This window comes from Gymnoscopelus braueri (assembly GCF_963280865.1).
Source record: "Gymnoscopelus braueri genome assembly, chromosome: 6".
In the NCBI taxonomy this organism is placed as follows: domain Eukaryota; kingdom Metazoa; phylum Chordata; class Actinopteri; order Myctophiformes; family Myctophidae; genus Gymnoscopelus; species Gymnoscopelus braueri.
In genome coordinates, this window is record NC_137607.1 from 3228869 (window position 1) to 3253474 (window position 24606).

The 24606-nt window shown below is 37.9% G+C and overlaps 1 protein-coding gene across 1 annotated transcript; it reads right to left on the bottom strand.

Annotated features, from left to right (window-relative positions):
* Nucleotides 1-2345: 2345 nt before the first annotated feature.
* LOC308086682 (butyrophilin-like protein 2) lies at nucleotides 2346-19301 on the bottom strand. The gene is made up of 5 exons (XM_080430324.1): nucleotides 19185-19301; nucleotides 14919-14970; nucleotides 13131-13430; nucleotides 9361-9693; nucleotides 2346-4386 (listed from the first exon to the last, which is right to left on the bottom strand). Exons 1-5 carry the CDS (start codon nucleotides 19188-19190, stop codon nucleotides 4157-4159), a joined length of 921 nt encoding a protein of 306 aa, XP_080286450.1. The 5' UTR covers nucleotides 19191-19301; the 3' UTR covers nucleotides 2346-4156.
* Nucleotides 19302-24606: the final 5305 nt, after the last annotated feature.

Genomic DNA, 24606 nt, shown 5'->3' on the forward strand with positions numbered 1-24606 from the left:
AAGTACAATATATAGGCAATACGTAGGCAATATGTAGGTAATACAATGCAGATAGAGCAAATGGAGGCAAAGACTGTAGTATAACCTGTAACCAAATATGTTAAATGACAAACTCTACAGAATTGAATTACTTTCTGTTATGAGGATAACCTTGAGCATCAAATAGGTGGAGCTTATCAGCCAGGTTTGCTAAATAATTGTTAGTAGTTCTACTGTAAGCCTGCATTTTTCTCTGCAGAGTCTGCACTATTATTGAAGTTCCATAATTATATTTTATAAATATTTGAACAATGTCTCACTTTCTCAAGATTGGGACATTTCATACATTTTAGGGACTTTTACTCAAGTGAATGTGTTAATATTTTCCCACCCTTGATACGTGAATTGAAAATAAAACAAATCTTTGTGATACTGTAGAATTCAGTAGGACTGTTTCATGTTTTCCCCATTTGGGACACATATATGTTTTAGTGACATAACTCCATATATTAAAGCTGCTTTTACACAATTGGTATTGCTGGATTCAATAGAACCACACATTTCCAACAAGACATCATATGTCTTGTTATGACAATACATGTCAGAGTCACTACAAAGTAAAGAGAACATTCTACATATTAAAATTTCTGCCTATTGTAGGTATTTGTTCTCCTATTTGTATCTCCTATTTACATTCAGATATTGACATAGTCTTTTCTAGAATATAGAGGCCTTACTTGGAGTCCTGACTCCAAGTAACGCCAAATTTTGCAAAACTGTTTTTTAAATATTACTCGTAGAAACTGTGTCCAAACATCATGTAAATCGGTACATATCTCTATAGTCAAGTGATCAAGACGGTTCCATCCAATTTTTCATATTCCATCCTGATTGGCAAATTCCGAACACTACTGGCCCACAATGACCTACCTGACCTGGCGGAGACCTGTGCTCCGAGGAGCACTTTTTCTAGTTTAACAGTACTTCTATTTTGGCAAATAAACCTATTATATTGTACTTTTGACCTTGTTGTGTCGTATTTGGGGATTTAAAGAACAGTGGGTTAAATATCACTTACCAACAACAAAGCAGCATGCTATGTAACAAAGCAGCATGCTAACACGAATCCTAATTCAGGTGCCCACTCGTCCCGGTGCCAAGTTGTCCAGGTGCCCACATGTCCCGAGTGCCCTGATGGTTTTAGTGCCCATTTGTCCAGGTGCCCACATGTCACTAGTGCCCAGATGTCTCCACCCCTAAGTGCCCACTCGTCCAGGTGCCCACATGTCCCTAGTGCCCAGATGGTTTCGGTGCCCAGTTATCCCTAGTGCCCAGATGGTTTTGGTGCCCACCTGACCGGTTACCCACACGCAAGGTGGTAAACAAAACAAATACATATTAGAATATATCTAAATATCTAAATTACTACTGGGGAGCTAATATTCATTACTGGTTATTTATGATATAATTTTGTATATGAATTATGAATGTTATCTAAGAAGGGGGCAGGAGTAAATAAGTCTTTATTTTTTCCTACTCCTTTTTGAACATGTTGGGGATGATCAATGATCGCATTTGTTTTTGTATTATTTTTGTTTTGTTTGCTTCATTTTTTATATATTATGGCTTTCATTGTTATTTGTTTTTATTTTTTCACCTGTAAATTCAAAATAAAGATTATCAAATCAAATCAAATCAAAAATCATTATCAACATAAACACAGTTATCATATTATCACATCATCAAAATATTAATTTTGGCATCTCCTATTTATATATCCTCAGGCACCTTAGTTTAGTTTTTTTTAGTTTTTATTTATTATCTCAGGTAATTTGTAAATATGTAGATAACTTGTCTGGCCTTCTGTTGCTCTCTTGTTTTTGATCTCCTTCCCACCTGCCCCCCACCCTCTTCTTCTCCCCCCCCCCTCTTCTTTCTATGGAAACTAACGTTGCGATGGGAACGATGTACAAAAAAGAATTTCACCCACTTTTTTACCTTGTAAACCTGTGATGTGACAATAAAACTGATTCTGATTCTGATTCTGATTAATACATTTGACCAGCTCTATGGGCTGGAGGTTTTTGTTTTTGGTGTTTGATCGCTCTGGGTTTGATTGCTAATGCCTGAATAGGCAAGACACGCCCCCTCATTAACATACCGTTGATGAAATACACACTTGGGCAATGATATACGACATTAAATTATTAAATAATTCAATAATTCAATCAATAATTAAATAATTAAATAATTAAATATATAAATAAATTGTCACATCAATTAATAATTTCAACATGTATTTGTATATTTCTTTGCATATGTATTTATTTATTTTAGCATTTCTTGATTTATAAATTCCTTTATTCATGTATTTATATATTTTTAGATATGGCAGTTTTGGTATTCCATAGTAGACAACCCATAATATTAAAAGGTCTGCTGGCTATAAGCCTCATATGCCTTAATCCTATATTAAAATTGGCTAATGGGAGGGCCGGTCGAAAACAAATTTCACCCGCTTTTTTACTTCTGTAAACCTGTGGCAATAAAGCTGATTCTGATTCTCCATATATGGGCATAAAAGGGACAAAGACAGGTACAACAGGTACTCTGACAAAGCCTCCGACATTATGACTACGAAATATGGTCGGATCGATGTGATGTAGGTGTGAGGGCCGCATAGCGTCCCTAAACTCTAGTACATTATAATTGCCCTCTATAATTAAAAAATAAAAATAAAAAACACCTTAAATATTGTATTTATTTTAGAAATATTTCATCTTTTACTCAAGGGGGACAATGCCCGTCGCAAGTTGATGTCATTTGTCCATGTGTGGTCCAGCTCTTTGGAATGCATGGAATACATCAATAAAATTGAAGGTGTTTTTAATTTGAGTCGTAGAGGGAAATTATAATGTATTAAGGCATATAAGGCTTTATAGCCAGGGGTCTTTTTAACATATTTCAAACCACAGTCATTTAAAATAAAAACCCATAAAACAATTTATCTTATAAGGGTGAGGATATATACATAATTACATTGCATTACATTATACAAAAAATAAATACAACACAAGATTAAGATTCCGGTCATGTGGTCTGCTGCAACAAGTGTGTCTTAACGCTATTTTGAAGGATATTTTGTATAAGATGAATGTGAGATGGTAAAAAGTTCCAGAATGATATAGCTCTATAAATAACTGTGTGTTATTTGAGATTAGTTCTTTGGGCAGGAAGTGTTAAAAGGCCGCGACTGGCATTACTGGTGAAATTAAGTGCAACTCACACACAAAACATTTAAAGATAAATAAAGACAGGAAGATCTTCCTGATCCGATTCCCATACCCGTAACTTGCGTATCCATTGATACAGAATACCGATCGATAAGAATGCGTTTAAAAATTATATTTTTTTTTATAAATTTACTAAAAGTTAGTAAAATAATAATGTAGCTAAACAGTACAGTAAGAGTATACAACAGTCATCAACAATAACATTTTGTTTACTGTAAATTACAAATCAATCATCATTTGATATATTGCATAGTATCAGAATGGCATGGGCTTGCAAGCATTATCGACAGCTTTTATATAATATAATAGATATCAATAATTACAATAATTACATTACACTATTTACATGGCTGTGTAATATCATCTCTGCATGGTGTAATAATCCACAATAATAATGTCATAACAGTAACGGAAGGAATGAATAATCTAATAGCATTGTAGCAGACAGAGAGCAGTGCAGATAAAGTACAGATAAAACCAGGAACGCATCTGTGTCATTTTAGATTTTAGCCACTTTAAACATTATTTTATACATTGGCTATTCAAGAATAGCAGATATACAAGCTCATAGTAGATCTACTATTTCGTAAAAGTTGTGTAAATCTTTTTTAAATCAAATCTTTGCTTCAGGGGGTCCCAGGAACAACATATTTTCAGATGGGGGTCCGCAGCCAAATACATATAATTTTGGGGGTCCTTGACAAGTTTGAGAACCGCTGATATAGAAACTGTTAGGATTTAGAAGACATTTGTAGAATCAGCCTCAGGTCCTAATCGGTTAAAGTTTAGAATAATTCAACCTTTTACTACAATGTGATGATAGATTGATTGATTGAAAATAATGAGTTGACATGAAATAAAATGTCAACTCAAGCATGAAACATTCAGCAAACACTGCGCTCATCACCAGAAGGAACTAACTTTCTGCAGAATATGAGGATGCTTTGTTTCTTATAGAACAGGACACCGATGCCGATGATGCCGATGATGCTGATGATGATGATGCTGATGATGATGATGATCATATGTCCAACTGAAGAAGAGTCTAGACTATGTCGACCTGGAGAAGAGACTAGACTATGTCGACCTGGAGAAGAGACTAGACTATCTCGACCTGGAGAAGAGTAGAGAGACAGAATAAAAGATGAAGAGGAGGGAAGAGAGAAGGTGAAATAGGAAGAAGAGATTCAGTTCAGATTCACTTCTTACAACTATTGTTACAACTCAATAATCAATAGCTTTAATAGATCAGTGACGTACCACTTAACACAAATACATACGTACATTCCTGAATAAAAATACATGTTTTCAAACTTTTCACCAACAATAGTTACATCATTTGATACAAATAACGTGTATTGATCAACGACAGACACATTTCTGCAGGTGTCAATAACGTCTATCTTTTCTAATAATCTTTTGTGCTATTTTTGGAACACTAAAAATGTGGTAAACATTTTGTTATTGTTTTATATCTGTGTAATCAATTCAATTCGTTGATAGCTTGCATGTCTGTCTTTTGTCAATCTGGAAACCCAGCGCCAAATGAAAAGGAAAAACAGCGCCCTCTGCTGTTTTTGACTATCTCAGTTGGCTCTGGGAGGAAGTTGACGTAGCACCTGTGCGCAAGGAAACCGGGGTTTTGGTCTGCCTTCAGCGCATCACTTCCGGTGGTGCGACTATGTTTTCATTCCCACTAACAATATTTCTACACGGAACACTAACACCACTTCTCCCAGAGAACGTGGATCGTTTTGGTTATAAGCACACTTGTTTCTATGATGAAAGAGTAAGTTAAAATGTGAATATCTTTCCGTGGTTTTGTCTGCTCCGCGGACGCTATTGTTAAATTAGTTTCGGTTTGTTTCGAGTGGGGAAGGATCGACGGACACGTGAATCCCGCCCACTACATTTGATTGGGTAAAGTGCGGCCTGCTTCCTGATCTGAAGGCAGGCCCACTTGTAGGCCAGTGCGTACGCGATATGACGAACCCCCCCGACAGATTCAAACGCAGAGCAGAATCTGTTCTTGAGAGATTAGTCTTTTGTTAACAAACTACTGCGTCGGACAGCACTACGGAGGCTACGAAGCCTCTCCCCGGAGTACATGCGTGCTGTTTCCCGAAGCTAGTTAGGCAGACACGTAACGCCGTACTCTTGAGAACCTACGACAATGGTGTTTCCCGAAGCCATTTTAGATAGCACGTAGCGCACAACCAGCTGCTACTAATAAGGGTACAGTGTAGGAGGCTCTTACGCAAGCTGCGTACGCTACGCACAACCTGAAATCGATTTAGGAAAACGCCGGCTCTTACGTGCCTGCTAAGGTACTGCGCAGCCTGTGTGGAGGCATGTAAGACCCTTCGTAAGGACCGCACGCAGTCCCTACGCAGCATCTCTTTGGGAAACCCGGCCAATGACTCTCTTTTACTGTATGCATGATCAACTGCTTGCAAATTTGACTTTGATATTGCTGCTATCGCTAATGTAGCCTACCTGTCTAAGACAAGATGCTATTTTGTTTCTCACAGTATATATATATTGTTATTATATTGTAATTTCTTCTCTTACAATTGTCTAGCGGAATAAGTCCTAACAATATTTCGCTACTTGTACTTGTATAAGTTATTGACAACTAAGGTTAGGCAGGTTTCTGAACTGTCCACAGCCCACCAATGACAGAGTGAGAATGGTGCCATATTATAATGAGCATTAGTGAGGACCAGTTATATAAAGATAAGATATAATATTATATTATAATGAGCATTAGTGAGGACCAATTATATAATGTGATGCCCCACTCCCTTATATGGAGTGTTGAGAATGTCTGCTCTGCTCATGCTATTCTTTCTAGGTGAACAGGGTGGGGCAGTCTATTACCTGCTAACCTCGCATCACCAGTCTTTCCACCTCGGAGGAAAGCCTGGTATTCGTTATTAAATGGCCAGTAACAGTGTTGCCATGTCCGCTTATTATAAGCGACTTTGGGATTGTTTTTCTGTAAAGTTGCTTGAAAGTGTAGTTGCTTTTTTGGCCTTGTTTCCTAATGTTGTTTGAACCAGTTTTCATGGCAAGGACCCCCAAATTAATATTTGTCCGCAGAGGCGCAGACCTCCCCCTTCTGAAAATATGTTGTGCCATAGACCCCCATACAAGATCTGTGTGGATTTGGAAAATATTCCACAATTTTATTTCCCCCCCCCAAGATTTCTTTAAAAATAGCCTATCTACAACGTCAGCTTGTAGATCGTCTATTTTCAAGTATCCAAAGTATTTGTATATAGGCTTGAAGTGCTCATAGTCGCTTTTGTTGGGCTTGTTTTCACAAACCAGGGGTCTATTCCACGAAAGCGGAATTAAATTATCCTGGTTTGAAAGGCAAATCCAGGTTTGACAAGCCTGCGCTGTTCAGCCTGGTTTATTCAGTTCCACGAACGCCAAGCCGGGCTGAGAAGGAGAGGTTTGTCGAGCCAGGATCGTTAAACCAGGCTGAATGTGAGTTCACATATTCCTATAAAAGACCATGAAAGTCAGAATCCTTGAACTTGACCAATCATGGAGCCCAAAACCAGAGCGGCGTTCTTCTCTGTGGCTGAACAGCAGCACTGCAGCAGCTCATGGAATCATACAAGGAAGTAAAATGTATAATAAGCAAGAGAGGAAACACAGCCGCAATAAATATAGATCCAGGGAGAAAGCGTGGCAAAGTATTGCAGACAAATTAAATGCACAAGTTGTCCAAAAATATGCAATTAATTTATATACAAATCCATAAATATATAATTCAGTTAGGCTTAAACATAAGGAGTTTAAATGAATGTTGGAATTATAATTACACACTTAGAAAAAATGTCTAATTTCTAATTTCTAAAATCGAAGATCTACAAGTGAAAAGCTTGCATTTTGGCGGCCGGGGGTCCCCGGTCCACGGGGGTCAACGGGGGGCCGGGGGTCAACGGGGGTCCGGGAGTACCCGCCCCCCCGTGTACTCCCGGACCCCCGTTGACCCCCAACAGAGGTCCGGGGTATACGGGGGTCCGGGGGTCCACGGGGGCGGGGGTCCACGGGGGTCCGGAGGTACACAGGGGGCCGGGGGTACACGGGGGTCCACGGGGCGGGGGTCCATGTGGGCGGGGGTCCATGGGGGGCCGAGGACCCCCGGCCGCCATAAGACAAAAACATTTCGGGCTTGTAGATCTTCGATTTTCGCATAAGAATTGAATAAGTGTGGAAAAACGTATTGGTTTATGATTGGAGTCATTGGACTAACAGCTATATCACAAAACTTGAAGAACAAGGCACATTAATAAAGCTTGGCTGTTAGCCTGGTCCGGACCAGGCTAACTTCACAGCTAAATTGCCATGGTAACTAAGGCAGGATTGCTTCAATTTTCTTTTCTGAAACAGGATCATGGATAAACATATCCAGGTTTACTGGCTAAGTTAATCTGCCGAGCTAACTCAGCTTTCGTGGAACTGATTCCTGGATAATTTAAGCCAGGATAGCCGATTAAACCCGGTTTATCCCTAATCCAGGTTTCGTGGAATAGACCCCTGGTTGCTTATTTCTCTCGCAAAATCTGGCAACACTCACAGACACCCACACCCACACTCACACCCCCACACCCCCCCCCCCCCACACACACACACACACACACACACACACACACACACACACACACACACACACACACACACACACACACAGATCGCTCTCTCTCTGTCTCTCTCTCTCTCTCTCTCTCTCTTGCTCTATGTCTCTCTCTCTCTATCTCTGTGCAATAGTCTCAAATAAACAGCCCCCCTTCGAGCACGCTTGCTCACTCTCATTCTGTTTTATAATAATGTTTAACTTAATACAGGACTGGACGGTAACTATGCGGGGGATCTGTTTGTTGTGGTCAGGTCCACGACCTTCCATAGCCACGGTGGCTGTAATGTGCTCTCATTGGCTGTAGCGTACATCTCCTCGCAAGGTGGTCGCAGCTCCTTTCATACTGTATGATATTGTCTGCTGTCCTGTCTGAGACACAGCCGAATATCTAACCCGCTAGATATTTGAAAACGGTCGGTAAGCCATCGCCGAGCCTAATTATCGTGACCGCATCCTCTCGTAGAGCCTTTCACACACAGCGACCAAAACTTCGCCGATCACAGCCCGACCTGCGTCAGATCGGGGGGTTTTGTCAGCGAGCCCAAAAAAAGGTCCCAGACAGCATAATCGGACCAAATATCCTACAGTGTGTACCTGCCTTTACACAGACCTCAGTAACAACAGAGCTACTCTATCAGTATATCATATCATATAATATTATTATATTATATATTATATATATTATTAGTATAACCCTCAGTAACAACAGAGCTATATCAGTATATCGTTGTTGTCAGGTAGAAACCCAGTCCAACCCCCCCCCCCCCATCTCTTTTCTTTTTTTCTTGTACATATTTCTTATGTTTCATACCAGTAACCTGTAAGCTGATTGTATGACATTTTGTATAGTAGTGTGTATATCTATCTGCCTCTTATATGTCATCATGATTTGTGTGCATGGGGATCTCATCTTAAACAAGCTCAGTGCTTAATGAGTCTTCTAGTTTAGTAGACCTTGTATTGTGAATTTGTACTTCCATGTTCTGATGTTCTCATGTCTTACTAAATAAAGTACATCAATCAATCAATTATTTAGTCACAGAACATATTGGTTCCATGTTTATAAATACAAAAACAAAGACACACTTAACCACTTTAACTTTCACTTAAAAAAAATGCTAAAATAGCATATTATCTACAATGCATCGCATCACGATGGGCTATTTTTGCTACTTTTGTGAGACACTGTAGTATGATGAAGTAGAGCATACATTTTAGGGGAAAAAAACATAAAAAGTTGAAATATTGACATACATGTTTCTGCCTGACAGCAACAATATAAACATTAACTAGAAATAACTACCAGACAATGTAGGATCATTTCAAAGGTGACTGATCTATGAAAACTATTTCAACAATATAAAACTAAAAACAATGTAGAACATTTTTTTCTTTTTTTTACACAATTATAATTTCTCAGAACAATTGTCTTACCAACAGTGAGGTGAACAGTGGATTCCATTTTGAATTCATCAATGAAGCAGGTGTAGATTCCTTTATCAGATAGTTTCACTCTGGTCAGTTTGAGGGACACGTTGCCTTTCTTCACTTCATCCTGGAAGAGAGAAGTTCTTCCCTTGTAGGAAGGATTCGTAGTGTCATCAAGTTCTGCCCCGTTCCTCTGGTAGTAGACATGTTGATCACCTTGTAGGTCTGGCCTAAACCATTTTATGGTCAGGTCAGCGAGGTCGATGTTGGGATCAGTGGTGGGATCAAGGTCACATGGTAGAACAGCATCATCTCCAACTGTTTTCACCAGACTATGTCCTGATAAGAAAAGAAAAGAAAAGAAAAGAAAAGAAAAGAAAAGAAAAGAAAAGAAAAGAAAAGAAAAGAAAAGAAAAGAAAAGAAAAATCTTTATTGATACCTAGAGGTAGGGTTGGGCGATATGGTAAAATATCACAATATCTTTTCAGCCAATATCACGATAACGATATTTATCACAATACTTTTTTTTAGGATTATTATTATTTTATTATGATTATTAATAACATATATGATGATTAATTATATTATATGATGATTAATTATTATTATAAGATATATGATCTTATAATAATCATGGGGCACGTATAATCATTATATAATAATCATATAATATAATGACTCATCATATATCTTATTCATTAATGTGTTCACAGACAGACAGGCTATGGATGGATGGATGGATAATCTATTTGTTTTTATGCAGATAGATTGCTCCACGCCCCATTTAAGACCATAAAAGGCAACCGGAAATGTCCTCTGACGTCACCACTCCTAAAAATGGACAGATCTCCAAGCTTACAACGCGGGGGGACGCACCGCATGACAACTTGTAGATCAGCGTAAGCGAACATTAATAATAGTAATAGCCAACTCTCACGTGTAATGAGATCGAAAAGTTTAACAAAGTTACAAAGTTTAACCTCACGACCAAAGGCTAATACAACTTGGAATGGATATTATATTATATAAGCCCTTTCTACTGAACAATTACTCACTCACCTTTGCCGAGGTAAAAGTCTGGAATCCGCCAATATACAATTGTTATCAGAGCTTTATTGATTACTGAGGTGAATCTGTCCTTTGGACGACCCCTCCACTGTCCGACTACTACATCAGAATTGGAAGGCAAACCTAGATTTCATCTATACTATACAGTATCCTCATCAAGGTAAGACTGTGTTTGTGTGATGGGCAATATTATAAATTAATAGCGTGTCATATGGAGTTGGCATTAAAGTCCAATAGGCGAAACTGTGGCCAAACTTGCAAAAACTGAAAAATACGCCTAATAATTCAGCTCTAAATGCTCAACTGAAAATAAATAAAAATCAGTTGAATTTGCATCCTGTCTATAATATGCATTTACACAACTTACACAGCAGAAAGAGAAAAAGACAAAGTCAATCTGGGAAGTGGTAACTATATCCAACAACTAGTTGAAAAGAGCCAATCTACAAGCTGTGGCTGCGATAAATCCGTCTCCTTTCCATGGAAAATATTGCTGCGCTACATAAAAAGTGACCTTATGGATATGATTTGGACTGTGATATTAAAGATAAAATGTTTAACGGAATGCGATGTCATCGCCTCAAGCACAGACATATACTTTTAAAAGTGAGACGTTGGGCCTCATGCAGCAACCGTTCTTAAAAAAAGATTTCTTCTTAAACCCACTTCAGACCCACTGAAGATTTTGGTATACTCCAATGTTTTCTTAGCTGTGATCTGTTCTTAGGTAAGAACAGAATCTACACACACTGAAGAGCACTCTTAGGGTGGCCTTTGAGTTCTTAAGTGTGACATGTTCGTGCAAAAATATTTATTTCTCAAAGTTTCTTCAATTCTACAGTTATATAATATAGGATTTAAATTACAATAATATTTTTATCATATCTTTAGAGCAGTGGTTCTCAAAGTGTGGTCTGGGGACCCCCAGGGGTCCATGAGGGTGTTCCAAGGGGTTCACAACAAACGAGGAACAGTTTAATCACTTTAACGCTATTTTATACTTTGAAAATAGCCGATCTACAAGCTCACAACGCGTCCCATTACTGGCCATTTTGAACTTGTAGATCATCTATTTTCGAAACATTTTGATAAATCTTGAAAATGTTTCCCTGGCAGAAAATATTTTCAGGTGGGGGTCTACAGCCAAAATGCATGTCAATTTGGGGGTCCTTGACATGAACATGTTTGAGAACAACTGCTTTAGAGTTTTCAACAGGTCTGAAATTACAATCTAACCCAAACGGACCCGGTTGAGTTGAAGCCCAAGCCCCATACCCACCCCATAACCCCCCACCAAACCCACCCTCATCGCCCCCCCATATCCCCGACATTCACCACACCCCCATTTTCCTGTCCCCTTCTTACCTGAAAGCCCCCCTATACCGACCCGTCATACCCATCCCCATACCCCCCACACAGCCCCCTACACCCCTCCTTGCACCACCATATCACCCACCACACCCCTATTTCCACCCCATTACATACCAAGCAGCTGCTACCTTAAAGACCCTCCATATCCACCCACCAGCTTTCAGTAATAAAATGTTTTATATCCACTACTAACGCTACTCCTGATCATGAAATATGGATAACATGCTAATTTCAGCAAATTTGCATTGATGTCTAGTGGTGATATGTTGATTCTTCATGTGAGAGAAATAATAAAATACATTCATTAATTAAATAAAATAATTTGCTGTTCACTTCAGAAGTACTTCCACAGAACTATTGATTTCTTTATTTTTATGTTTGGAGTCTGGTGTTCAACCATCTTTAGACTTTAGTTTAGGTATTCTTTACTTCATTCTCTCAATTTTATTTCTGTGTTATTTCCTGTGATTTCTGTGAGCAGCAATCACACACAGGTGTGACTGCAGGCAGGGCCATGCAGTCATGCCTTATATGGGGATTGGTGGGGCGGCTCCCTATGGTAATTAGGATTAACTGGCACACCCCTTCAAGTTACGAGGATTGGGATTCATCGTCATAAGAACATAGTTACGAACAATTCTGCCTTTTAAGAACGTTTCATGAATCTGACTCGACTTCTCTTAGGAATTAACTTAGGAAGAAATGTAAGAGGAAACATTAGGAACTTATTGCTACATGAGGCCCATTGTTATCAAATTGATCATTTGTTTAACTTTTCGCATCTCTATAAAACCTCTATATTCCCAAATACAAGACGTTGTTTTTCTTCAACACAGCCAGTTGTCCATGCTGGCATTCATTCCACGGAGCTCAGTGCTGTGAAGGCTTATTTACACCAATAATGGTATTTATTCTATTTATTTATTATTTATTTATTTAAAGGTCTTTTAATTAACAGGTCAGCTCGTCTCAAATAAATAACTCCATCTCGGCTACAGTTCCATCTGAACCAAAACAACGACACATGTCGTGAGGCAGACTGACTGCATGTTGAGACCGTTCCAATAAGCTTGGTTATACTTTGTCCGTACGAATGTGTTGTGCAGTGAGCGTAGCCGATCTAAAAGCCCTCAGGGTGCGTTGTGGGCTTGTAGATCGGCTAAGTTCACCCTGTGGCACCGTCGTATGGACAAACTACAAACCAGGTTTTACCGTAATTCCTCCAAAAAACGCGCAACGTTCTTTACCGTATATGAAACCCACACCCCCTCTTACACCAGCAAGCAAAAGTACAACGCATAGCATGTATTCTTCACAAGACACAATGCATACTTACTGATCACTTTAATGTTATGAGTCTTGCTCTGCAGTCGGCCGTTTATCTCCACAGAATATATTCCACCGTCTTTTATGTTCATATTGTTGATGACCAACTCTCCAGTGTCTTTATTCAATGCAGCGCGGTCTCTATATGTCCCGTAGTAATCCACATCAGGACCAAAGACCTCATCCCATTCTGCAACCTTATTGGGGCCATGTTTCCAAAGGATGCCAGTGATGCTTTCAGTAACAGAATTAGTATCTGGAAGCAATTTAAGGATTCCTCCAAGTGGAATGTATTTCACATCTTGTTGGCCTGTGTGAAGAAAATTATTTCAGTGAAGTTGAACAGTTAAAACATAGTGAAAAGAGACAAAAGAACAACCTATTTCAGTGAACATGACATTCAGTGTTATTGTCTTGCACACTTTTAGCATATTTAGTCTTTCACACACAATAGCACAGACATACTGTAATATTTAAACACACAGCAGAGGCGCCGTCACTGGGGCAAAAGTTGGGGGACATTAGTGGTGGGTGTGGCCAAAGGGTGACGTCATGAGGTTCACTATCAGTTCATCAAATAAGAATAGTCTTCCTCGGAATTTAATTAACTATAAGAACTTTAATTAACTAACTATAAGAACTTTAATATGTTTTTAGATGACAATTGTAGTTCTGGATCGAGACCAGATTTTAAATGTTAAAGTAATTCTCTGACTTTCTATCTAGGGAAATTCTAAAAGTTAAAACGCCAGCATTAAACTTTGCATTTCAATAAAAAAAGGACCTATTTAATAAGGAAGGCAGAAGGAAGTGAGAATAAACAATGAATATAATACATAGCCTATTATAGCCTATTATACACCACTAGAGATCTCCATGGGTCCAAAATGACAGACCCGAACCCTAAAGGACCCGTGAAATGTGTTCCTAGATCCAAGTGGACACGACTTTTTTTTCTTTCTCTTTTTTAAGACGCATGAGGTTCGTTCCGAGATGATGATTAATGGCTATTATAATAATAATAGGTCAACGATTTAACAATTCCAGTCCATTGTGGCAAAGTAGACGTTACATCTTTTAAACACAAGGGGTCGATATTAGACAATGTAAGTACTGTATGTGTAGCAGCAAATCACTCTGCCTTTCTTTATATCTATCTTTGTTTATGTTTTCTTTATATTTATCTGACAGACCAGAAGGCAGACATTATCATTTTAAAAATACATATACAACGTTCAAAGCCGTTCAGTTTTCGGCACCAAACTAATTGTTTAAAAATGTCAGGTTTTGTTGTGAATTTTGATGAACAAAAACAGTTTGTAATAACATGTAGGTGAGTGATGAGCCCTGCAGTTATCAGTATTGATTCATTTCACAGTGTTTACTGTAGACTATTCACTGATACAGCTGTGCATGCATCTGGGCAGACAGTCACTGGACTGTCACTGGACTGTACTTTCTTCTTGCAGTGAAATTGTTATTAAAAACTATTTCAATTAGAATATGTCAGATTTTCATGTTGCCATATTTGAGTTTAATAGTTTAATACAGTTTAATAAAAGCAATACGCTACACGAGGCCACATGAAGTTAGTGGTTTTAGAATAGTTAACCATGCTGCTGTTATAAAATCATTGTAAACTAAACTACTGTCTTATTGTTACTGATTAATTTCTTTCACAATATTTGAATTTCCAGCATTTAAAATGACCTGTTCTCCTCTCTTTCAATGTAAATGTAATGTAAGGGGGATTTTTTATGTCATAAACTATAGGTTAGTTACAGTGTAATGATTTTACCTCCAGTGATGCAGGGCAGATACAGAACTAACAGCAGAAGGAGATGAGACACCTAGAAACAGAAAGAAAGTAACTTAGTTATAACATGATCATGGAGAATATTAATCTGATTGTCCAGAAGATGTGAAGCTTGGATGTAGTGACCTGATCATTGTTATAAATTAATATGAAGAATAACTATGTTACTGTATGTAACTAAACTATCCTTAAAAACAACATACTTTCTATATTTTGGGGGAACATAAAATGTATGCGTGTGTGTGTGTGCGTGCGTGTGTGCTGCAGACCATTCTGTCTCTCACTCTGTGTTCAAAAAAGTTGCTTTAGACGAGTGCATTGTTCTCTTTACTCTGAAAGCGAGGTTGCAGGTTTTACCATGTAAACTTAAACTCTCCATCTGGTTTCCAGGCAACCGTGCTCCTCACTGTATACATCATGGTCATGAACAAATAGCTGAAACCATGTCCCACATCTTAAATGGGTGCCATGTATACAGGGGACTCTACATAAGTAGGCATGACAGAATAGTGGATTTGATATCAAAAGATATCTCTTCTATTTTCAGGTCCTCCATCATGCTGTATAAGCATTCTACTGTGAAGCCAAGCATGTTTAACCTGTGTAACGATGATTCTGTGTTCTCTAACATTTCAGCTAACACCCCTGATGTCATTGTTGTTAATGAAAACCATAGGGAGGTGTTCATTCTCGAGGTCGGCTGTACTTTTGATTAAGGCTTAGAGGAAGCCTTCCTAACCAAAGTGAAAATTTAAAATATCATCAGCTAGAGCAGACCATCTCTCAGCTAGTCTACAGATGTAAACTTTTGGTTTTTATCTTTGGTAGCCTAGGGCACGTGCACAAGTTGGTTGTGAGGGGCCTCGTAATGGCCGGCCTCTCCAAAAGGAGGGCTAAACAATTAGCAAGGTACTGCTCAATATCGGCTATTATATAGGAAGCCGCTCAATTTTGAGGAGCCGTTGTTTCCTTTACCCATGATTGTTGTCTCCTGTGTTTGACAAGTATGCCAACATTATTGTATGTGACAATGTTCTGCCTTATATGCACTTAGTAACTGGCTGTTTTCCCATTATCTGACTGCACTGGCAGTGTTTATGTCACACACACACACACACACACACACACACACACACACACACACACACACACACACACACACACACACACACACACACACACACACACACACACACACAAACCCTTCATGTGAGAAATTAAGCTTGTTATAGTGTTATTGAACACCTTTATTTAAAACTATAGCAAAAATAGCTGATCTACAAGTTCACAATGTGCTGCGTACCGTATCCATTCAGCAGAGTGACCCGCGCCTATAGTGATGCAAATCATGTATGCCATTGTCTTCATGGGGTACTAGGAGTGCCAGGAGTGGGGGTCTGGGCCATCACCTGTACTCACCTGGCATAAAAAGTACACGTAGAAGTACAATGACAACCTCTCGCCTAGTCTGTGTCTCCTAGCGTTTGAGAGAGATTTAACTGAAGGTCTGAACTACGATTCAGTTATAGATATTTTCAAGTGCAGCAAGCCCCGTCGTCTCATGTTTTGAGACATCACTACATGCTTGAAAACTATTTGATTTGGCTGTTATTGTTACTGTTGTAATCACAATGTTGAAATGAGTCAATCATTTGTGCAGGACATCATGTTCGCTTTTTCTGTAATGCTGTTTTTTTTTTAGAATAAAAATACATACATTGATTATACTTATTATTGTTTTTAGTAACGTTTTTCAGTTTTGTAGTCAGGTAGTGTTGTTGTGTTGTTTCCCCCGAGATTTTCCCCCGAGTATTCCCCCCCCCGGATCTCGCCTGCCCTAAATGTAATTTCTGGGAACCCCACTGACTAGTAATAATGACAATGTTAATGATCAGATTTAGATATTGTGCATTTGTAAAGTTCTGATCATTACTTGCTTTTTTGTTTAGAACATCAGCAATGTGTGTGCACATGAGACATCATGGTGAGACATTTTAGAAACAAATCTGTATTAAACAGCCGTGTTGGAGACCAGTAAAATAAAATCAGTGTGGTGACTTGAGGTCTCAAGTTAATCTATAGCGACCATGTCTGTTTTGTTTTGTAATGGCTGTTTGCATACTCTATTGAAGGGGTTTTCAACTGATTTTGACCCAGGGACCACCATAAGAGCAACCTGGGGACCACCACTATTGTGCGTGGCGGGTCCATCATAGACCCACCCCATACAATAGTGGTGGGGGGTTCATGCACCACAGGCAGCTGGAGAAAATAGCTATAATATCAATTTAATATCTAATAAAATACTTTAGTTTGAATATGATGGAATATGATTAAGGATTACTGTGATTATGGTAAGCTCACATTTCATATCACACATACACACACCATACAGTAAGAACTCCTGTAAGTTATTTAAAGTTAAAAAAAAAAAGTAAAACAAAAAAAACATGCATGGCCAGGGACCACCTGCAATGCCTCCACGGACCACCAGTGGTCCGCGGACCACCGGTTGAAAACCCTTATTAGATCATGAGGTAAAATAAAAGTGCGGTGTGTGACTCTGACAGCTAAGACCATGATGATAGCCTCGATCTCCAGGCTTTTATTGTTTAGTTTTAAGACCATGATGACTCTACTGGGTTAAATGATAGAGCAGTGTTACGTGATGTCAGATGTTTTCCTTTAAACGGAGTTAGGTTTCACCCTAAGCGAAACTCCCCCGCAGCCATTTCCAGTGAAACGCCCTCAGATGAACTCGGAAGTTCCCAAATGGGCGGTAGTGACGCACCCATCTGGTGAAACCCGGAATTACACTCAATGTAAACAGGAAGTAAACGAGGGTGAAAAAATGGCGTTCGGCCACAGACGGCATTAAAACACTTCTTTATTGAAATATGTGGATTATTACATTAAACTAATACCCCGTAGCGAGAGTTAACATTTCTGGCGTGGGGGTAAGCACGTTTATTTTCAATTTGTACATGTTTGGAGTGTCTACGGGGCATAGTGCAGAAGGTCCCTGTGTCCATGGGGGGTGAACCCTACAACTCTCGTAGATTGAAAACGCAATGGGGGGCGCAGGCGCAGCAATACAAACAGCGAGAATGTGGTCAGACTCTGAGTTGATGGTTTATCGTGTGGCTATATTGTTCTTGAGGTGATAAATAATAGCTACTGGTGAAGGAATTCACACATTTCAACGACCTGCCATTCTCTTTATTGAACGTATACATTGAGTAGCCTACTTCATTAGTATTCAAATCAAATTACGGGTCATAGCACAGCAAAATCTTGAATCTTCAATACAGTTTGTGTCTTCAATGCCAAGTTGATAATATTCTGTATTAGATACAGGAATGCTCTCTGTTAACACTGCTATTATATCGGATAAGCCTAACCATGGGCCTGGTCTTCAATACACCACAACATTGGGATCCCCCTGTATTTGTCAAAATACTTCCAAAATGTTAATGAAGTCCATGATGATAACACCAGAGGCAGCTCCACAAATCATGTTCAACCCAGATTTGGCTCAACTAAGGGAATGAACTCGTTCTCATGCTATTCATCAAAAATGTGGAATGCCCTATCAAAAGGAGTAAAGGAGTGTAAAACCCTACTCACTTTCAAAACTGCCCTAAAGATACACCTTCAGGAGGCTGCAATTCGAAAATGGCCCCTGTCTAAGTCTTAACCTACCCCCCTACCCCCCCCCCCCCTCTTTCATTTTCTTCTTTTGTATATATTTTTTCTCTCTTCATACCAGTAACCTGAAAGCTGATTGTATGACATTCTGTATAGTAGTGTGTATATCTGTCTGTCTCTTCATCATGATTTGTGTGCATGGGGTTCTCATCTTAAACAAGCCAAGTGCTTAATGAGTCTTCCAGTTTAGTAGACCTTGTATTGTGAATTTGTACTTCCTTCCATGTACTGTGATTCTCATGTCTTACTAAATAAAAGTACATCAATCAATCAATCAATCAACCAGCATTTATAGCTGTAGAATACAACTCTCGTAGACGGTCTACGAGAGTTGTATTCTACAGATAGAGAGAAGTGCTTTGTTGGGGACGAACACACAGGGCATTTTGATTGATTGATTGATTGATGTAGCCTACTTTATTTAGTAAGACATGAGAACATCAGTACATGGAAGTACAAATTCACAATACAAGGTCTACTAAACTGGGACACCCAGTTTTGTAAGTTTAACTAGAAAATATATAAAGTAAAGACAATTACCTTCATGTTCAGACGAGACGTTGAAAGAAAATAGGCTGTTGATCTGACGGAGTTCAATCAATGTCCTCTGGTCTGTTCAGATGCTGCAGGTTGAGAAGAAGTGCAGAGCGATCGTAGAGTTATATAGCCAGGCAAGCGTTGCCATATTTTGAAAAGCAAGCAACAGGGTCTATGAAAACAAGCCCAAAAGAAGCGAGTGCATGGGTCACACGTTCAACACCGCGGTGAAGTTGGTTTCAGGTTGGATATTCACCCAGTTGGATATTCGAAAATCTTAGGGACCGTCAATAAATTACAGATTGCAAATTTAAAAAAAGGATATATCTCCTAGACAAAACCACCTGGACACACCAAAACACATCACAATGTTCATTGACCATGCATACACTATGCACACCTTTTATTTTGAAAATTTTCCTAAAAATGTATTTTTTATGATTTTCTGAAATCTAAGAAATTGAATAACTTTTTGGTCGCATTACCTTTTCAACAAAACCATTATTCAAATTATTTGTCAGTAATTCCTACATCATGCACACCCTTTATTTTGAAAGTTTTCCTCAAAATGTATTTTTTATGAATTTCTGAAATCTAAGAAATTGAATAACTTTTTGGTCACATGACTTTTTCAATAAAATCATTGTTCATATTGTCTGTCAGTCATGCCTACATGATACACACCCTTTATTTAGATTTTTTTCCTAAAAATGTATTTTTTATGATTTTCTGAAATCTAAGAAATTGAATAACCTTTTGGTCGCATGACCTTTTCAACAAAACCATTGTTCAAATTATTTGTCAGTAATTCTTACATCATACACACCCTTTATTTTGAAAGGTTTCCTCAAAATGTATTTTTTATGAATTTCTGAAATCTAAGAAATTGAATAACTTTTTGGTCACATGACTTTTTTCAATAAAATCATTGTTCATATTGTCTGTCAGTCATGCCTACATGATGCACACCCTTTATTTTGAAAAGTTTCCTCAAAATGTATTTTTTATGAATTTCTGAAATCTAAGAAATTGAATAACTTTTGGGTCACATGACCTTTTCAACAAAATCATTGTTCATATTGTCTGTCAGTCATGCCTACATGATGCACACCCTTTATTTTGAAAAGTTTCCTCAAAATGTATTTTTTATGAATTTCTGAAATCTAAGAAATTGAATAACTTTTTGGTCACATGACCTTTTCAACGAAACCATTGTTCAAATTATTTGTCAGTAATTCTTACATCATGCACACCCTTTATTTTGAAAGTTTTCCTAAAAATGTATTTTTTATGAATTTCTAAAATCTAAGAAATTGAATAACTTTTGGGTCACATGACCTTTTCAACGAAATCATTGTTCATATTGTCTGTCAGTCATGCCTACATGATGTACACCCTTTATTTTGAAAAGTTTCCTCAAAATGTATTTTTTATGAATTTCTGAAGTCTAAGAAATTGAATAACTTTTGGGTCATGACCTTTTCAACAAAATCTCCAAGACCCAAATAAACAACTACACTTTAGAAACAAGACCCAAATAAACAACTACACTTTAGAAACAAGACCAAATAAACAACTACACTTTAGAAACAAGACCAAATAAACAACTACACTTTAGAAACAAGACTAAATAAACAACTACACTTTAGAAACAAGACCAAATAAACAACTACACTTTAGAAACAAGACCAAATAAACAACTACACTTTAGAAACAAGACCCAAATAAACAACTACACTTTAGAAACAAGACCCAAATAAACAATTACACTTTAGAAACAAGACCAAATAAACAATTACACTTTAGAAACAAGACCAAATAAACAACTACACTTTAGAAACAAACCCAAATAAACAACTACACTTTAGAAACAAACCCAAATAAACAACTACACTATAGAAACAAAACCATAAACAACTACACTTTAGAAACAAACCCATAAACAACCACAATATAGAAACAAGCTCAAATAAACAACTACACTTTAGAAACAAGCCCCAAATAAACAACTACACTTTAGAAACAAGACCAAATAAACAACTACACTTTAGAAACAAGACCCAAATAAACAATTACACTTTAGAAACAAGACCAAATAAACAATTACACTATAGAAACAAAACCATAAACAACTACACTTTAGAAACAAACCCATAAACAACCACAATATAGAAACAAGCTCAAATAAACAACTACACTTTAGAAACAAGTCCAAATAAACAACTACACTTTAGAAACAAGCCCCAAATAAACTACACTTTAGAAACAAGACCAAATAAACAACTACACTTTAGAAACAAGACCAAATAAACAACTACACTTTAGAAACAAGACCAAATAAACAACTACACTTTAGAAACAAGACCCAAATAAACAATTACACTTTAGAAACAAGACCAAATAAACAACTACACTTTAGAAACAAGACCAAATAAACAACTACACTTTAGAAACAAGACCAAATAAACAACTACACTTTAGAAACAAGACCAAATAAACAATTACACTTTAGAAACAAACCCATAAACTACACTTTAGAAACAAGCTCAAATAAACAACTACACTTTAGAAACAAGCTCAAATAAACAACTACACTTTAGAAACAAGTCCAAATAAACAACTACACTTTAGAAACAAGCCCCAAATAAACAACTACACTTTAGAAACAAGACCAAATAAACAACTACACTTTAGAAACAAGACCAAATAAACAACTACACTTTAGAAACAAGACCAAATAAACAACTACACTTTAGAAACAAGACCCAAATAAACAATTACACTTTAGAAACAAGACCAAATAAACAATTACACTTTAGAAACAAACCCATAAACAACTACACTTTCGAAACAAACCCAAATAAACAACTACACTATAGAAACAAAACCATAAACAACTACACTTTAGAAACAAACCCATAAACAACCACAATATAGAAACAAGCTCAAATAAACAACTACACTTTAGAAACAAGACCCAAATAAACAACTACACTTTAGAAACAAGCCCCAAATAAACAACTACACTTTAGAAACAAGCCCCCACAAAAAACGCAACCACCAATATTTACAAGCAACTTTACAGAAAAACAAGCCCAAAGTCGCTTATAATAAGCAGACATGGCAACCCTTTGCTATAGCTCAACACAACACATCCACCCCCAGAGTCACTCATCCTTACTTGCCAGGCAGCATCAAGCTCCGCCTGGAGGGGAAGTCACACTCTGACTGACAACGCTAGTTGTTCTAAATGGAGTCTGAGGAGGAATCATTATTTGACAAAAAACAAACGATATGATTTGGAGGAACCAAGAGCATAATGGAAATGAAAAGAAAGAAAGAAGAAAACATGTCAGAAAATGAGTTTTGCGATCGGGATGAGAGTGGATACACAAGCTCACTGACTTTATAGTGTTTTCAGAGGATCCTCAAGAGGTAGGACAGTTTGTGGATAAAATAATTGTCTGCATGGTAAAGTGAAGTCAGTAAAGGTTTTACAAGGATGGATTATTGAGATGAGGTTCCACAGTGTAGGGTGCCGGTGTTTCCCTGTTTCCTGTCTGCTGGCAGAGTGCGACACCAGCGAACGGTGGCCAATATTGTTGCTTCTTACCCTTTTCCGCACATCATATCCATAAAGTAAAGGTACTCCCCCCTGCTCTCAGATGTTTGACATTTTAGCGGCCAAGAAAGTTTAAGCGACGGGTTGAAACAATCGTTTAAATCGCTTTTCTAGTCAGTCTGTGGCCAGCCAACCCCCGTACGTATGCGCTGTAGGCTACTGCCCCCGCTAATGTTGCATTGGGAAAACATATACAGGCTGACTAAAAAAATAGATTTAAACGCTTGTTTGTATCCGTCTGTAAAATGTTCTTGGCCGCTAACATGTAACATATCTGAGAGCAGGGGGATGACCTTTATTTGTTGGATACGATGTGTGGAAAAAGGTAAGAATCAACAATATTGGCCATTTTTTGCCGGTGTCGCACTCTGCCAGCACCCGACGCAGTGGAACCTCATCTTGGAGCTATATCGGAGGGAGAGGTTCCACATGGGGCTAGTTTTTAATAAGTGCTCTCAGTGAATTATCTTTCACTTTGGAGGAAAGTCAATGTGTTTAACATTTGAAGGGAATGTGGTACCAGAACGAGTATAGAGCAGGGGTCTTCAACAGGGGGTCCGGGACCCCTAGGGGGTCCTCAGGGTTACTACAGGGGGTCCGTCAAATCTTTGTGCGATATGATTTTTTTTTTACCTTAACCACTTGAACCCTAGCATCCCTTTTCTGAGGATAACTTTAGAAATGTAGAAATCAATTATAATGTATTATTACTACAACAGTTTTTAGAAGAAGAGTAGTTTAGACTTTGGCTCCTATTGTTAGAAAGATTCCAAACAAAACTGTCATCTAACATTGTATTAACCTATTTGGTCATGTTCTTATAGCTCAAATTCGTCATTTTTTAAAGGGCTATTTCTACAAGCTTACAACACCAACACAATCGGTCGAACGTCTTAATCGGCTATTTTAGCCCTATGCTATAGGGCGTTAAGTGGTTGTGTTGCTTTGTTTAATTTGATGACATTCATGGTAATTATTGATTAATCTAATAGTCATAATTTGACTGTCACACCGTGGTCATAACCAGTGTTGGAAAGTAACTAAAGTAACATGTAACTTAAAGTAATATTATTACTTTTTTCCAGTAACTAGTAAAGTAACTAATTACTTTTGGCAGGGAGTAATAAGTAAAGTAACTATCACTTTTTAAACAAGTAATATGTAATAAGTAATATATTACTATGTTTTAGTAACTTTTCCAACACAGTGTTGGAAAGTAATGTTTTAGTAACTTTTCCAACACAGTGTTGGAAAGTAACTATAAAGTAATATGTAACTTAAAGTAATATATTACTTTTTTCCAGTAACTAGTAAAGTAACTAATTACTTTTGGCAGGGAGTAATAAGTAAAGTAACTATATTACTTTTTAAACAAGTAATATGTAATAAGCAATATATTACTATGTTTTTGTAACTTTTCCAACACTGGTCATAACAACGTGTATAGGTACTGGTAATGTTAAATCAATCCACAATGCTATATTTGATATTGACAAAACTTGGAAAGTCATTGTATTGACTAAATCCAACCCCCCCCCCAGAGGGATTTCATTAAGGTTGAGGTGTTTGTTTGTGCTACAACTACTGGCCTCTCCCTGGCGTGGCTGGTATTGATGATTTTATCCTGAAACTGCTCCTTCAACACAGACCTGCTTAGATGGAGGAGATGAACCACACCTCCAGCGTCTCCAAGAGGAGGTTTCTCATCCTCCTGCCCAAACTATGTCATCAAGGTGAGACAAACTACATGTCATCAAGGTGAGACAAACTACATGTCATCAAGGTGAGACAAACTACATGTCA